We start from the raw sequence: 17,299 nt of genomic DNA, 5'->3' as shown, positions 1-17,299 counted from the left end.
ATGAACCATAGAGAGAGAGACATTCTACATTGGCTGGATTTACCGTGTACGAGCTGGACTGTTTTGGACTTACCTGTTGGCGTTTAGACCTGGACCTACCGAGAACCAGATTTGTGTACCGAACCCTGCTATCCTTGACCTTACCTGCGACCTGGGTGGACCAGGACAGAGAAACAAACATACAGGTACTGTCGTGTTCGAAAGAACTTTAATTCTGGGCTGACTTTGGTGACAGTTTCTCACTTAATTTGTGACAAACGCTCCTAGCTTTGAAGAGGTTTGCCACAATGTTCATAGATTCAGTACCACAGAAATATTACTCTACACAGCTAACCAGCCACAGTACACTGACTTACTCATCAGACAGGTCTACTGTATCTTAACATGAGTCCATTCTACAAGGGTCTATGGATGAGTCAGTCATGTGGATTATACAGTGAGTACACAGTATGGCAGACATAAGGTCAGACTTACCTTTACATGGCCCACAAAACAGTTGGCCTCCTCCTCTGTAACCGTTAAGTTTTGGGGCAGGAGAGGATCGAAGACAGGGTCATTATCGTTGACATCAGTGACCACAATATTCACAGTGGCCGTGGAGGTCTGGAAGCACAGAATAAAAAAACGACACAACTTTTGATCTCCGTTTTGAGCAAAGCTCTTCCTCTATCTAAAATAGTAAGTTAAAAGCACAGTAGACTTCTCTGTATGTTATGCTTAACCCAATCAGAATGTGAGTGAATAAATCCATGTTTTGTTTCTGGTTAACTGCTACATCTTATGCTACAGCCCTTGGAATTATGATGACATACTGTGTTTGCATTCATCATCATGTAATGAATGACTCATCTCCTCAGCCTTAGGTGAATTAGCGTCTTAGTGTTCGATATGAAAGCAGGAACACATTTAGTTTGAGGTTCTCTTAGACTGTGCATCTTGTCAAAATGTTTGCTTGATTAACAAAACTACTGAGCCGTACTGACATGACATCTCTTCAGAAACCAGTATACATCACGCAACTTGCAGTCTCTTACAGAAAATAAGGCTTTTATAAAACTGTATCTTCAAATAAATGCCTTTTCACTTCTAGCTACACTCTTACCAGAATGAAGAGCAGAATCCAGGAAGTACGAGCAGGTCAACAAGTACCAGTTAATTCCATCATACTGTACTTAAGCCTGCTGGCTATAGAGGTTGGTATTTAAAAGCCAATATCACAGTGTGGAGAGTCCATCTGCAAATGACCCATCACCGTGACCATTTCTCTTGAACTTAATGTGCTCCTGGACCATTGGCAAACCGTGGGAGGAAGGAAGGCGGTCAATGCCGGTTATCTAACATCTCAGCACTTAAAGGTTTAATCTGTAATTTGTAATGTTACAGATGGACTGGGTGTGTTGTCCTGATTCACTGTTTCACAAATATGATGGAATCTCTACCTAAAAAGCCAATTAGGTAGTTTTTTGCTGGCGGTATCAGAGCAGGCCATTTAATGGATTAAGAATATATATACATATATGGTCAGAGCGGCATTATACTAAGATACAGTGGCATAGTATAGAGTACAGTATATACATATGAGATGGGTGATGCAACATTTACACACAATTAAAGTGACTAAGATACTGTAGAATAGTATAGAGTACAGTTTATACATATGAGATGAGTAATGCAAGATATGGAGACATTATTAAAGTGGCTAGTGTTTCATTTCCTTAAAGTGGCCAGTGATTCCAAATCTATGTCTATAGGCAGCAGCCTCTGATGTGCTGGAGATGGCTGTTTAACAGTCAGTGGTGTAGTATAGAATACAATACAGTGTATATATATATATATATATATATATATATGAAATGGGTGATGCAATATGTAAACACAATTTAAAAGTGACTAAGATACCGTAGAATAGTGTGGAGTGCAGTTTATACACGAGATGAGTAATGCTCGATACGGAAACATTATTAAAGCGGCATCCATTTCTAAAAGTGGCCAGTGATTTCTAATCTATATCTATAGGCAGCAGCCTCTGATGTGTTAGTGATGGCTGTTTAGCAGTCTGATGGCCTTGATAGAAGCTGTTTTCAGTCTCTCGGTCCCCGCTTTGATGCACCTGTACAGGCCTCGCCTTCTGGATGATAGTGGGGCGAACAGGCAGTGGCTCGGGTGGTTGATGTCCTTGATTATCTTTTTGGCCTTCCTATGGCATTGGGTGCTGTAGGTGTCCAGGAGGGCGGGAAATTTGCCCCTGGTGATGCGTTGGGTAGACCACACCCCCCTCTGGAGAGCTTTGCAGTTGTGGACGGTGCAGTTGCCATACCAGGCGATGATACAGCCCGACAGGATGCTCTCAATTGTGCATCTGTAAAAGTTTGTGAGGGTTTTAGGTGTTAAGCCACATTTCTTCAGCCTCCTGAGGTTGAAGAGGCACTGTTGCGCCTTCTTCACCACACTGTCTGTGTGGGTGGACCATTTCAGTTTGAAAGTGATGTGTACGCAGAGGAACTTGAAGCTTTCCACCTTCTCCACTACGGTCCCATCGATGTGGATGGGGGGGTGCTCCCTCTGCTGTCTCCTGAAGTCCACATCATCTCCTTAGTTTTGTTGACGTTGAGTGAGAGGTTATTTTTCTGGCACCACACTCCCAGAGCCCTCACCTCTTCCCTGTAGGCTGTCTCATCGTTGTCGGTAATCAAGCCTACTACTGTTGTGTCATCTGTACACTTGATGATTGAGTAGGAGGCGTGCTTGGCCACGTAGTCATGGGTGAACGGAGTACAGAAGGGGGCTGAGCACGCACCCTTGTGGGGCACCAGTGTTGAGGATCAGCGAAGAGGAGGTGTGGTTTCATACATTCACCACCTGGGGGCGACCCGTCAGGAAGTCCAGGACCCAGTTCCACAGGGCAGGGTTCAGACACAGGGCCTCGAGCTTGATGATGAGCTTGGATGGTACTATGGTGTTGAATGCTGAGCTACAGTCAATGAACAGCATTCTTAGGAGGTATGCCTCTTGTCCAGATGGGACAGGGCCGTGTGCAGTATGGTGGCGATTGCATCGTCTGTATCTATTGAGGCGGTAAGCAAATTGAAGTGGGTCAAGGGTGGCAGGTAAGGTGAATGTGATATGATGCTTGACTAATCTCTCAAAGCACTTCATGATGACAGAGGTGAGTGCTACGGGGCGATAGTCATTTGGTTCAATTACCTTTGCTTTCTTAGGTACAGGACAATGGTGGCCATCTTGAAGCATGTGGGGACAACAGACTGGGATAGGGAGAGATTGAATATGGTCTGGTCTGCGCATGCTCGGACGATGCGGCTGCCTTGGGATGGTTAGAACATGCTCTGACAACCATCTGGGCCGGCTGCCTTGCGAGGGTTAACACACTTAAATGTCTTACTAACATCGGCAATGTAGAAGGAGAGCTCACAGTCCTTGACCGCATCAGTGGCACTGTATTATCCTCAAAGCGAGCGAAGAAGGTGTTCAGCCTGTCTGGAAGCAAGACGTAGGTGTCCGCGACGTGGCTGGTTTTCCTTTTATAATCCGTGATTATCTGTAGACCCTGCCACATTCTTCTGGTGTCTGAGCCGTTGAACTGGGCTTTGTCCCTATACCGAAGTTCAGCATGCTTGATTGCTTTGCGGAGGGAATAACTACACAGTTTGTATTCTTCCATATTCCCAGTCTTCTTGCCCTGGTTAAAAGCAGTGGTTCGCGCTTTCAGTTTTGCGGGAATGCTCTCATCTATCCACGATTTCTGGGTGGGGTAGATTTTAGTAGTCACAGTGGTTACAACATCTCCTATGCACATCCTGATAAACTCATTCACTGTATCGGTATTGGTGTCGATATTATTTTCTGAAGCTACTCTGAACATATCCCAGTCCAAATGATCAAAACAATCTTGAAGCGTGGATTCCGATAGGCCAAACCAGCATTGAATAGTCCTTACCACGGGTGCTTCCTGTTTGAGTTTCTGCCTATAAGAGGAGCAAGATGGAATCGTTGTCCAATTTGCTGAATGGAGGGCACGGGAGGGACTTATATGCATTCTGGAAGGTAGTATAACAATGGTCGAGAGTTTTAGCAATTCAAGTACAACAATCAATATATTGATAGAATTTCTGGAGCCTTTTCCTCAAATTTGCTTTGTTAAAATCACCAGCTACAATGAATGCAGCCTCAGGATATGTGGTTTCCAGTTTGCGTAAAGTTCAGTGAAGTTCTTTGAGGGCCGTCGTGGTATTCGCTTGCAGGGGATATAGACCGCTGTGGCTATTATTGACGAAAATTCTCTCAGGAGATAGTACAGTCGGCATTTGATTGTGAGATATTCTAGTTCGGGTGAACAGAAGGACCTGAGTTTCTGTATGTTATCACAGTTACACCATAAGTTGTTAATCATAAAACATATGCGTCCACCCTTCTGCTTCCTGATGAGATTTTTGTTCCTGTCGGTGCAATGTACTGAGAACCCTACTGGCTTTACAGAGTCAGACAGTATATCTCGAGAGAGCCATGTTTCCGTGAAGCAGAGTATGTTACAATCCCTGGTGTCTCTCTGAAAAGAAACTCTCGACTTGAGCTCATCAATTTTATTATCCAGAGATTGGACATTAGCGAGTAAAATACTCGGGAGCGGTGGGTGTTGTGCACACTTCCACCCCCGAGCCTTATATGGACTTCCTGCCCCAACGAGGCGAGGCTGTGGTTCATTAAGCCAGGGAGGGCTTGGAGATAAAGGAGGAAGCAGCCTGCACAAAGGGGCAGAAAATGGAGAGAGAAACGTGCGTTATGAAAAGTGGGAGAAGAGAGAACAATATCTGTGAGATTACCCGTTGTGACCTGGACTGTCGGATTACCCCCCTTGTGTACCGAACCGGATTGGCTGAGGACCCGAGTTTTAGGTTTACCTCTGGAGAACGGAACGGACAATGAGAACGGCTTGTGGACTGTGAAGTAATTGGTGAATTCCCTCTTCTTTCCCCATGTATAAAAATCCCTAATAAACTCCCCATTTGCATTCTAGTTGTGCTACTGGTGAATGTTTTGTTATTGAACTTGGTAATGTGGAAACCCCACACCCTTGAGCCTGCTACAATATGAAAAGAAAAGCAACCAATTACAGCACAGACTAAATTAGAAAGTTGTGGGAACATACGTTTTTGGTTTCCCATTGGTTTTGGGAACGAAGCCATACGCTTTCTGATCGGTAAAACTGAACTTTTTTTTTTAAATGTTCAAAGAACGGAAGTTAAAATGTTGCCTGTTCTGTGAATGTTCATTTTTAGGTTGCAGGGAGGTTCTGAGAACATTTTACTTTGGTTTCCTGAAAGTTTTCCAATGAGGTTTCATTCTGAGAACAGAAATTCTAGGTTATTTGAAGGTAATGAAATAATGTTCTGAAAACATGTTTCAATGGCTTAGGTTAACAGTTTCTAACTCCAAACACAGACAAGCATATTCAATTATGTGCCTAAGCATTAATCATGCAAACATGTATTTTTAAATTGTGGCACAGCATTCGATTCAAACCTAAGGTTTTCTATCCATGGAATAGTCCACTGCACCACCAGGACAGAGTTAGCATGCCACGTTTATTTTTTTTGTTTTACTCCTACAAAGCTGTTCATTTTAGTCTATTCAAACAGACCCCATTTCCAAGGAAACAAGCACTCATTATGATCAGGTGTGGCCAATTAGTGGGTGTGGCAAACACCTGAACACACGTACAGTGAGGGAAAAAAGTGTTTGATCCCCTGCTGATTTTGTACGTTTGCCCACTGACAAAGAAATGATCAGTCTATAATTTTAATGGTAGGTTTATTTGAACAGTGAGAGACAGAATAACAAAAAAATACAGAAAAACGCATGTCAAAAATGTTATAAATTGATTTGCATTTTAATGTGAAGTAAGCTCAAACAGACTTGATCTAGAAGCACTCAAACAGACTTGATCTAGAAGCACTCAAACAGACTTGATCTAGAAGCACTCAAACAGACTTGATCTAGAAGCACTCAAACAGACTTGATCTATCTTATTTAGCTACTGTTGTAGCCTATATCTCTTTTAATGTAAATTACTTCTTGTTTATTTTGCTTAACAAGCACTGAGATTCTGTCTAATGAAAAGAGCTTGTCACGGTTGTCGTCGGTGAAGGAGGACCAATACGCAGCAGGTACGTGTATGCTCATCTTGATTTTTAATTACTCTCAAAAATAACAAAGAAACGAACGAACAACTACAAACAGTCTGGCTAGCATAGGCTCAACACAGAACAATCACCCACCAATCACAAACACACCCCAATATATGGGACTCTCAATCAAAGGCAGATAGACAACACCTGCCTTCAACTGAGAGTCCCAACCCCAATCAACACAACATAGAAACACACTCACCAGACTACACATAGAAATACATAAACATAGACTATAAACCAAAACCCCGGAAATACTACATCAAACACCCTTTAAACAAACACACCACCCTGAACCACATAAAACAAATACCCTCTGCCACGCCCTGACCAAACTACAAAACAATTAACCTTATATACTGGCCAGGACGTGACAGAGCTAGAAAAGTTTAATAAATTAATTTTATTAATATGGAGGATTGAGAGTTTTGTTGATGCTGAGAACAGAACGTATATTTAAATAATATTCTTAGAACGTTCTCTGTTATTTATCGAACATTTTCTTAACGTTTCTAAATGATGTGGGAACATGACTTTAAAAAGAACCATGAGGAAACCTGTAGGAAACATTATGCTGAAGTACTGAAATTCCCACAGAATGTTGTTTCTTAACATTCTCTGAACTATTTGAGAACATTCCCTATGTCAAACCAGTTGGAGAAAGTTCCTAAAACATTACCAAAATTGAAATTAAATCAAACCATGTTTGAACTTTTAGGAAACGTTCTGTTAAAATAATGAAATACCAAGAAAACAACATTTGTTTGTCAAGTTCCTTAAATGTGCTGAGAATGTTCCAAAACCAAGCAAATATCCTGCACCATTCCCAGAAAGTTGTAGAAAGGTTGTATGCAAAATAACCAAAATAAACACGCTCTCACCAAACTCTAAGAAACATATGGTTCTCAGAACATTATGTGCTAGCTGGGATAGTACTGTACTGTAAAGACACACATTCTGAGGTTATGAATGAAGCTACAGATATAGGATCTTAATTGATCACGCTTTTGTTGCTGAGAAACGCAGATGAGCTTTGTGATTTACATGATGGCACTGAAAACCCTAACTAACACACGGTTATAGTAACAGTATTGTACTTTTCATGTAGCCTATATTCTTCCAGCTAATAGCCTAACAACCAATCAAGCAACATTATGGACTAAACGTTAATAGTCAACTTAAAATCCTAAATATGTATAGCTAGTCAACAGAGCACTAGCCTATGGGGAGAAGTAAACTGTCATTAGCCAGCACACAGGGCTTCCCTTCTTCAGAGAGAGAACGGAGCAGAAAACAAAGGAGGCCTCGTGTCCAGGTGTGCCCTCGCAGAAGGAAGCCACTTCCCTTTTCATTATCCCTTCTCAACATCTCTCTTCCTCATTCTCTTCTCTGCGTTTAGCATTGAGCGAAGATCAAAGACACTCCTTCCCACTATTGCACACCCAGAGAAATGCAAATGTATGGAAGAATCCAAACCAAAATATAAATGAGGATGTGTCGGTTTTGTAATGGTATTGCATGAAAGATAGAGCGTTTGAAAGGAGCTGGGATTCTTCACGACGCAAAACTCTATGATGAAAAACATCTATATGGTCCATGAAACATTTACTTGGAGCAAGGAGGGTAGTAATGAGGGAATTGAACAAATACTGAACAAATAAATACTACATTCAGCACTATTGCTTTGACATGAACACAAAGTTGCTCTGCACGTTGAACTGCATGTTGTTCTGCACATTGAACTTCATGTTACTCTGCACGTTGAACTGCACGTTGAACTGCACGTGACTCTGCACGTTGTTCTGCACATTGAACTTCATGTTACTCTGCACGTTGAACTGCACGTTGAACTGCACGTTACTCTGCACGTTGAACTTCACATTGAACTGCATGTTGTTCTGCACATTGAACTTCATGTTACTCTGCACGTTGAACTGCACGTTGAACTGCACGTTGCTCTGCACGTTGAACTTCACATTGAACTTCACGTTGCTCTGCACGTCGCTCTGCACGTCGCTCTCCATGTGTACCATCAAAAAGGGAAACAGTAATGCTACAGTAAGTAGCCATGTTCCCAACTGCCCTCATGCTCTAGTGCATACGCACAAGTAACAAAATGAACGAACCCATTCATCACAGAAACACACATGTTTTAAAACCGCAGTGTCTCTTTAATACCAATAGTACAAGCAGTATTTATTAGCTATAACAGAGTGTTATGTAACACCTCTGGTTTGACTGTATAATAGGTACTGTTTCCCTCCCTTTCATGTGGGGCATGGCCCTGGGCCTCGTCAAATAATATTGGCTGGCCCCGGGCCCTCCAGGCCCCTGTGGGACACCTGCAGGGGCCTGGAGGAACACATACCCCATCCAGGAGGTGACATCACCAGGGAGGGAGGTCATGCAGTTCTGGAGCGTCAGGTACAGTGGTGTGTGTGTGTGTGTGTGTGTGTGTGTGTGTGTGTGTGTGTGTGTGTGTGTGTGTGAGTGTGTGTGTGTGTGTTTTCCATTTGCGCCAGCTGTCGACTATGCAGCCGATTACAGACTCATTTTCAGCCGGGTACTTTTTCCACTTACAGTAAATTAACTAAACTACTTTTCAATTCGCTAGTAAGAAAAAAGTCTGCCGAGCCCTCTCCCGCTAGAATGAACAATATGCATCTTCTAGAGGATAAGAGCGTTGGGCAAGTAACTGAATGAACACTGGATCGAATCCCCGAGCCGACTAGGTGAAAAATCTGTCGATGTGCCCTTGAGCAAGGCACTTAACCCTAATTTCTCCTTTAAGTTGCTCTGGTTAAGAGCGTCAGCTAAATCAGTGTTTCCCAACCAGGGGTACTTGGCCTATGCATAGAGGATACTTTTGAACTCATGAGAACATAGGCTTACTGGTAAAATGCACATGAGGGGGTACTTTGTGGTACATTAACCGAAAAAGTTTGGGAACCACTGTGCTAAATGACTAAAATGTAAAATGCAAATGTAATTGATAGGACAGGCACCTGTCAGTCACAAAGTGAGCGATGACAACGAAACACTACTGGTTTGACAGTCTGCTGTCTGTCTTGCCTCTCGGGACCTGGGGGTGTGCGTTGCGGTTGCAGAAAAATGTCTTTACACAGAGAGAGAGAGCATGATTTTGCGTGTCCCATATAGCCTAGTTTGAGTGAATTTGCACCTCCCATATAATGTGGTGAAGATTAATCAAAATCCACTTAGCCTATTTTTTTTCTGGCAAATTTATTTATTTTCATGTGCAGGATCCGACATTAACGTTGGCCCACTGGCCCAGTGCCAGTAAAAACAGTAGATCTCGTCAGTCGCTAACTTTTCAGCGCATTTTTGCGTTCCAGTTTAACATTTAACTGCTCTGCCGCAGTCTATCATTGAAGATTACAAACTTAAATGTCATGATATTTGTATTTGAGCAATACGATTGGCCGTTCAATCAAGCACCACCACGCTCCTGCGAGTCACAACTTCTCGAGCAGTCAAGCAGTACATGAGACGATGGCTGCAGTCCAAACACAATATTATTACCCCCTCAGCCCTTGCTCAGCCCTTGCGCTAGCCACTTTCCCTCTGGGAAACTGGATGCAGTTTGATAGCCATCTTAAGTGGAGGTCCAATTTACTAACGTTGCCCCCTCGGCCCTCGATTTAGCTCAACGGAGCGAGTGAACAACATTGGTCACTTGTGGGTAGTTATCACCCACAATTCAATGCAAACTGTAGTCACATGTCAAACTCTGATGGCCGCGAAGTGTCAAATTTAATCAACAAGGCTTGTCAGAAAAAAAGTATGAATCTAGCTTGCTAAAAAATATACACTACCGTTCAATAGTTTAGGGTCACTTAGAAATGTCCTTGTTTTTGACAGAAAAGCAAATTTTGTGTCCATTAAAATAACATCAAGTTGATCAGAAATACAGTGTAGACATTGTTAATGTTGTAAATGACTATTGTAGCTGGAAACAGCTGATTTTTAATGGAATATCTACATTATCAGCAACCATCACTCCTGTGTTCCAGTGGCACGTTGTGTTAGATACAGGCTCAAAATGGCTAGAAACAAATAACTTTCTTCTGAAACTCATCAGTCTATTCTTGTTCTGAGAAATGAAGGTTATTCCATGCGAGAAATTGCCAAGAAACTGAAGATTTCGTACAATGCCGTGTACTACTCCCTTCACAGAACAGCGCAAACTGGCTCTAACCAGAATAGAAAGAGGAGTTGGAGGCCTCACTGCAGAGCAAGAGGACAAGTACATTTGAGTGTCTAGTTTGAGAAACAGACGCCTCACAAGTCCTCAACTGGCAGATTCATTAAATAGTACTCTCAAAACACCAGTCTCAACGTCAACAGTGAAGAGGCGACTCTGGGATGCTGGCCTTCTAGGCAGAGTTGCAAAGAAAAAGCCATATCTCAGACTGCCCAATAAAAATAAAAGATGAAGATGGCAAAAGAACACAGACACTGGACAGAGGAATTCTGCCTAGAAGGCCAGCATCCCGGAGTCGCCTCTTCACTGTTGACGTTGAGACTGGTGTTTTGCGGGTACTATTTAATAAAGCTGCCAGTTGACGACTTGTGAGGCGTCTGTTTCTTTCAAAAACAAGTACATTTTTTAAGTGACCCCAAACTTTTGAACGGTAGTGTATATATACAGTGATTTCAGCATTGGTAAATTGGCTTAGTCTCGTAGTGAGGAGCCTATAAAACGTTGCTAGAGTCATAAACATATTTTTGGAATTCTGAAATGTATTGGAATAAATGACCAAGCTATAAAACTAGCTAGCCAGCTATGGGTAACTATTGCTAGCTACCTGACAGGAGTGCTAGCTAGATATGTTAGCTTACTAGGTACATTCGTAGCTTTAGGTTGGTTGTTTTTAAGCTCAACTTTAAGATTTCCACCAAGGATGTTGCCTCTCCGATCATCACTCTCCCTCGCTTGTGCAAGGGACATTTAAGGTACACTCGGATGTGACGATGTAAAATGTCATTCAAGGGCTGAGAGTTTAGATCCGAGGGCTGTCTACTTTGAGCTTGAAACGCAGCCGATGCCTTCACAAAGCACACGCGAGCTGTCCAAAGCAAAAAGAAGCACCCATCAATGATTTATTTTTTCTCAGGAAAGTGATTTCCAAATGTAAACCTTCAATAGTGAACATACTAGCAATATGCTGGCTACTGTTAATAGTCTGTAAAAAGAACGGTACAAAAAGAGACCTAGCATTCCTCTTGGCTAGCCTACTGTAGCCATGACGATATCTCTTTTGGAACGTTGGTCTTAAAGGGTCAGTGTCCTATTATCAAATCTTCTCAAAATGACATACTTTAGAAACAAAAATGAACGCAATTAATACAACGCAATTCTAAAGAATAAAATAATATTATACAGCTTTTTAATACACATCACAATAACTATTTATAGCTGAATATAGAGAGAAGCCATGCCAACCTATAGGCCTTGCATTACCCTAATGCATTTAAGAACTACACCATGTCCGGGCCAGTAGAAATTCAGTTTGGGACAGTAGATTTTTGGTCAACCGAGAAACAAAGTTAACGTTGGGCCCTGGTGTGTTTCATAGGCAGCCATGGAGTGGTGGGGCATAGGCCTTGGAGTGGTGGAGCATAGACCACGGAGTGGTGGGGCATAGACAACGGAGTGATGGTGCATAGGTTCTATACTGTGCTTTCATTGGCGAACAGCAAGCGTGACTAGTTTATAAAAGGTGTAGAACTGACTGAATAAAGTCAATGGGGCCAAGCTTCCTGTCATCCAGGACCTCTATACCAGGCAGTGTCAAAGACTCCAGCCAGCCTAGTCATAGACTGTTGTCTCTGCTACCGCACAGCAAGCGATACCGGAGCGCCAATCAGGGTCCTTAGCTTATTGATGAGCTTTGAGAGCACTATGATGTTGAACGCTGAGCTGTAGTCAATGAATAGCATTCTCACATAGGTGTTCCTTTTGTCCAGGTGGGAAAGGGCAAAGTGGCGTACAATAGAGATTTCATCATCTGTGGATCTGTTGGGGCGGTATGCAAATTGGAGTGGGTCTAGGGTTTTTGGGATAATGGTGTTGATGTGAACCATGACCAGCCTTTCAAAGCACTTCTTGGTTACAGACATGAGTGCTACGGCTCGGTAGTCATTTAGGCAGGTTGCCTTAGTGTTCTTGGGCACAGACACTATGGTGGCCTGCTTTAAACATGTTGGTATTACAGACTCGGACAGGGAGAGGTTGAAAATGTCAGTGAAGACACTTGCCAATTGGTCAGCGCATGCTCGCAGTACACGTCTTTGTAATCCATCTGGCCCCGCGTCCTTGTGAATGTTGACCTGTTTAAAACCTCTTAGGGCTAGGAGGCAGTTTTTCACGGCCGGATGAAAAACGTACCCAATTTAAACAGGTTACTACTCTGTCCCAGAAACTAGAATATGCATATTATTAGATTTGGATAGAAAACACTCTGAAGTTTCTAAAACTGTTTGAATGGTGTCTGTGAGTATAACAGAACTCATATGGCAGGCAATAACCTGAGAAAAAGTCAAGCAGGAAGTGGAAAATCTGAGGTTGTAGTTTTTTCAAGTGATTGCCTTGACTGTATACAGTGACTTAGGGTTCATTTTGCACTTCCTAAAGCTTCCACTAGATGTCAGCAGTCTTTAGAACGGTGTTTGAAGATTCTATGGTGAATTTGAAGGGAATACCAGCTGTAGTAAACTGGTGTCCCATTATAAGGCATGGGCTCAATTCACGCGCAAGGACTTGGGAGCGAGCTGAGTTCATATTCACTCCTAAAGAGAATGGATAGGTCCGGTTGGAATTTTATTCAAGGTATATGATAAAAACAACCTAAAGATTGATTCTATACATTGTTTGACATGTTTCTACAAACTGTAGTATAACTTTTTTGACTTTTTGTCTGGACTAAGTAAGCACGCGCGTAGTGGATTTGGATAGTGAACCTAACGCGCGAACAAAATTGATTATTTGGAAATAAATATGAACTTTATCGAACATTTATTGTGGAGCTGGGATACCTGGGAGTGCCTTCTGATGAAGATAATCAAAGGTAAGTGAATATTTATAATGTCATTTCTTAGTTTTATTGACGCCAAGATGGCGGGTTTCTGTTTGCTAGTTTGTTAGTGTCATCTGGGCTGTACTCAGATTATTGCAAATTGTGCTTTCGCCGTGAACCTTTTTTGAAATCTGACAAAGCTATTACATTTAGGAGAAGTGTATATATAATTCTGTGCATAACACTTCTATATTGATCAATGTTTACGATGAGAATTTACGTACTATGTGTGCTCATTGTGCTCATTCACCGGAGGGTTTTGAGGGAAAACATTTCTCAACATTACGTGCCAATGTAAAATGCTGTTTTTGGATATAAATATGAACTTTATCGAGCAAAACATACATGTATTGTGTAACATAATGTCCTAGGAGTGTCATTTGATGAAGATCGGCAAAGGTTAGTGCTTCATTTAGCTGTGTTTTGGGTTTTTGTGATGCATCTAGTGAAGCCTTTTTGAAATCGGACAATGTGGTTAAATTAACGAGAAGTTTATCTTTAAAATGGTGTAAAATAGTTGAGAACGGTGAGGAATCAGCCCAGAACTACACGGGAGGATCTTGTCAATGATCTCAAGGCAGCTGGGACCATAGTCACCAAGAAAACAATTGGTAACACACTACGCCGTGAAGGACTGAAATCCTGCAGCGCCCGCAAGGTCCCCCTGCTCAAGAAAGCACATATACATGCCCGTCTGAAGTTTGCCAATGAACATCTGAATGATTCAGAGGACAACTGGGTGAAAGTGTTGTGGTCAGATGAGACCAAAATGGAGCTCTTTGGCATCAACTCAACTCGCCATTTTTGGAGGAGGAGGAATGCTGCCTATGACCCCAAGAACACCATCCCCACCGTCAAACATGGAGGTGGAAACATTATGCTTTGGGAGTGTTTTTCTGCTAAGGGGACAGGGCAACTTCACCGCATCAAAGGGACGATGGACGGGGCCATGTACCGTCAAATCTTGGGTGAGAACCTCCTTCCCTCAGTCAGGGCATTGAAAATGGGTCGTGGATGGGTATTCCAGCATGACAATGACCCAAACCACACGGCCAAGGCAACAAAGGAGTGGCTCAAGAAGGACATTAAGGTCCTGGAGTGGCCTAGCCAGTCTCCAGACCTTAATCCCATAGAAAATCTGTGGAGGGAGCTGAAGGTTCGAGTTGCCAAACGTCAGCCTTGAAACCTTAATGACTTGGAGAAGATCTGCAAAGAGGAGTGGGACAAAATCCCTCCTGAGATGTGTGCAAACCTGGTGGCCAACTACAAGAAACGTCTGACCTCTGTGATTGCCAACAAGCGTTTTGCCACCAAGTACTAAGTCATGTTTTGCAGAGGGGTCAAATACTTATTTCCCTCATTAAAATGCAAATCAATTTATAACATTTTTGACATGCGTTTTTCTGTATTTTTTGTTGTTATTCTGTCTCTCACTGTTCAAATAAACCTACCATTAAAATTATAGACTGATCATTTCTTTGTCAGTGGGCAAACGTACAAAATCAGCAGGGGATCAAATACTTTTTTTCCTGCACCAGCTGTTATTTACAAAAATACATAGTCCGCCGCCCCTTGTCTTACCAGATGCCACTGTTCTATCCTGCCGGTACAGCGTATGTTGATAGTGTAGCTGTTCAGCCACGACTCCGTGAAGCATAAGATATTACAGTTTTTTATGTCCTGTTGGTAGTTTAATCTTCCGAGTAGGTCATCTATTTTATTCTCCAAAGATTGCACGTTTGCTAGCAGAATGGAAGGAAGTGGAGGTTTATTAGATCGCCTAGGAATTCTCAGAAGGCAGCCTGCCCTCTGGCCTCTTTTCTCCGCCTCCTCTTCACGCAAATCACGGGGATCTGGGCCTGTTCCCGAGAAAGCAGTATATCATTTGAGTCGGGCTCGTCAGACTCGTTAAAGGAAAAAAAGGATTCTACCAGTCTGTGGTGAGCAATCACAGTCCTGATGTCTAGAAGTTATTTTCAGTCATAAGAGATGGTAGCGGCAACATTATGTACAAAATAAGTAAAAAAATAATTTGCATACTGCTTGACTTTTTGGCAATTCTCTGCAGATAAATCATGAAAACATTTGACGAAGATGGTGAATCCTCCTGACTGCACTGCAGGAACAATGGGTAGGTTAGTGGAGAGATATCCTTACTCTGGTCCAAAATATTATAAAAGAAAACAGATTGACTTGTTTTAAAAGCTAATGATATGGTATTTTAAATATATTAATATAGGTCTACTGATTAAATCAAAGTGTTGACAAATCAAAGTGTTTCTGTGTAGCAAAGCCCATGTTTAACACCTGCTTCATTCTTCAATCATACCTGTATTGCTGATAGCAGAGAAAATGCCACTTCAAAAGGAAGCTTAAAGCTTTACTGTAAAAATAATGTTTTCCTGTTTTTTTATATCCTATTGTACAACAGCTGATAAAACTAACACTGTAAAAGAGTGACATTTTTTATCAGTGTTATTTCCTGATAGTTGCTGGTTGGAAATACAATCTAGCTTTAGAATGTACAAAAGGCTAACAAAATCCAGCTTGTTCTGCAAAAATGCCATAACCCCACCAGCCCGGGGGAGCCTGGCTGGCTTCTTTTTCTATTTGGCTTGCTACTCCATATGCTTGTGGAAAACCCTGTGCGCGGGTGTGTGTGTGTGTGTGTGTGTGTGTGTGTGGGTGTGTGTGTGTGTCTCCTAAACTAGAAAGCTCTTCTTAGTTCCTACATGACTGTTTATTAGCATCGCTAATGACCAGCTGATTTGGAAAGGTCAATGCATTTTAAAGACCTCTGTCTCTTCTTCTACCCTACCCACTCAAGTCTGCAGTTTAAACTTTGCTCAATGTTTTATAGAATAAGTGGAATCGTGGAGAGCACAGAGGGGAGGGATTTTACTGGTACTCTACTCTTCCTTGCATTATCTGACTTGCATGAGACAACCAACAGGACTACTCTTTTAAGGAGAGGATGAGAGTTCTCCTCTCCACTAGAGGAGAAAGAGACAAGCTCTGAGACTATTGGCCAATTAAAGATGCACTCTGAAACTTTTGTAGAATTTCAGCCTGTAGTTTTGAAAGTGGTGCCAGCAAGCCAAAACGTGTCCCAATTTTATTGTGTACTACGTCATCTAATTGTGTACTACGTCATCCATTTAGTGGTTTATGTTATGATACAAATCCAATTTGTTGAGTTTAAGACCCCGGAATGCATCTTTAAGGTGGCTAGTGATTACATCTAGGAGGAGGTGCTTCAGTTATCAGAACGTGTCAGAAGAGAGACATTTGTATTCATTTTCATAAAGGTCAGTTCGGTAACCTGTCACAGTTGCATTATTAAATATAACACCGCTGGTATCAAAGAGAATAATTTCACAGGAATCTGTCCGCTGGCTTCCTCGTTACGTGTGTGAGATGGAGAGAGATGTTTATGACATGGGGAGATGCAACGACAAGGGAAAGGTTTTAGATAGATATAATAGTAGGGGAATGCATCACATGTTTTGCCGATTATTCCCATTTTCTTAACACTGTATGCAACCTTTAAGATGCCAATTATTGATGACAAAATACGGATATTCCACATTTTAATCAACCCTGATTATCACCTAATAACCCCCGGTACTGTTATACATAAATCACTGTTACTCCTGTTTGGCCAGGATCTAATCAAAACAATGGACTGGAGACCTCAAACACTGTTTTAAATACAAGCCAATTTTGGCTATGCAGAAATCTAAAGTTTTATAGTATGTGAAATATTTAAAATGTAGTCTGCTTTAAATGTCAGTGTGTCAAATGAAATGTGACTATTTATCTAGTAGAATTCACTGCATGCTGTTGAGGAAGAGAATCGTATTTTAAGTCCCACGTGTGTTTGACAACAGCTGATAATCAGATGAGGGGATGAGCTGTATCAAAATGAACAAATGGCGGGAAGCAACACATTAGATGACACATTCTCAGTATGGGGGAGTCTAGTATTAGACGACA

The 17,299-nt window shown here is 42.0% G+C and overlaps 1 protein-coding gene across 4 annotated transcripts in view; it reads right to left on the bottom strand.

Moving 5' to 3' along the window:
- Nucleotides 1–17,299, bottom strand: part of LOC115156999 (protocadherin-15) — a 329,145-nt gene that overhangs the window by 109,877 nt on the left and 201,969 nt on the right. For all 4 annotated transcript variants that reach the window (XR_003868374.1, XM_029704842.1, XM_029704851.1 and 1 more), the window contains exon 19: nt 475–603. Coding sequence is in view for 3 of the 4 variants with exons in the window: in XM_029704842.1 (XP_029560702.1) it covers nt 475–603 (129 nt within the window). In the remaining variant the exon portion in view is untranslated. The remainder of the gene's footprint in view (nt 1–474; nt 604–17,299) is intronic.

This window comes from Salmo trutta, chromosome 2 (assembly GCF_901001165.1).
Source record: "Salmo trutta chromosome 2, fSalTru1.1, whole genome shotgun sequence".
Taxonomy (NCBI): Eukaryota; Metazoa; Chordata; class Actinopteri; order Salmoniformes; family Salmonidae; genus Salmo; species Salmo trutta.
Note: the sequence above shows the minus strand (reverse complement) of the source record. Positions and strands in the feature narration are given on the sequence as shown.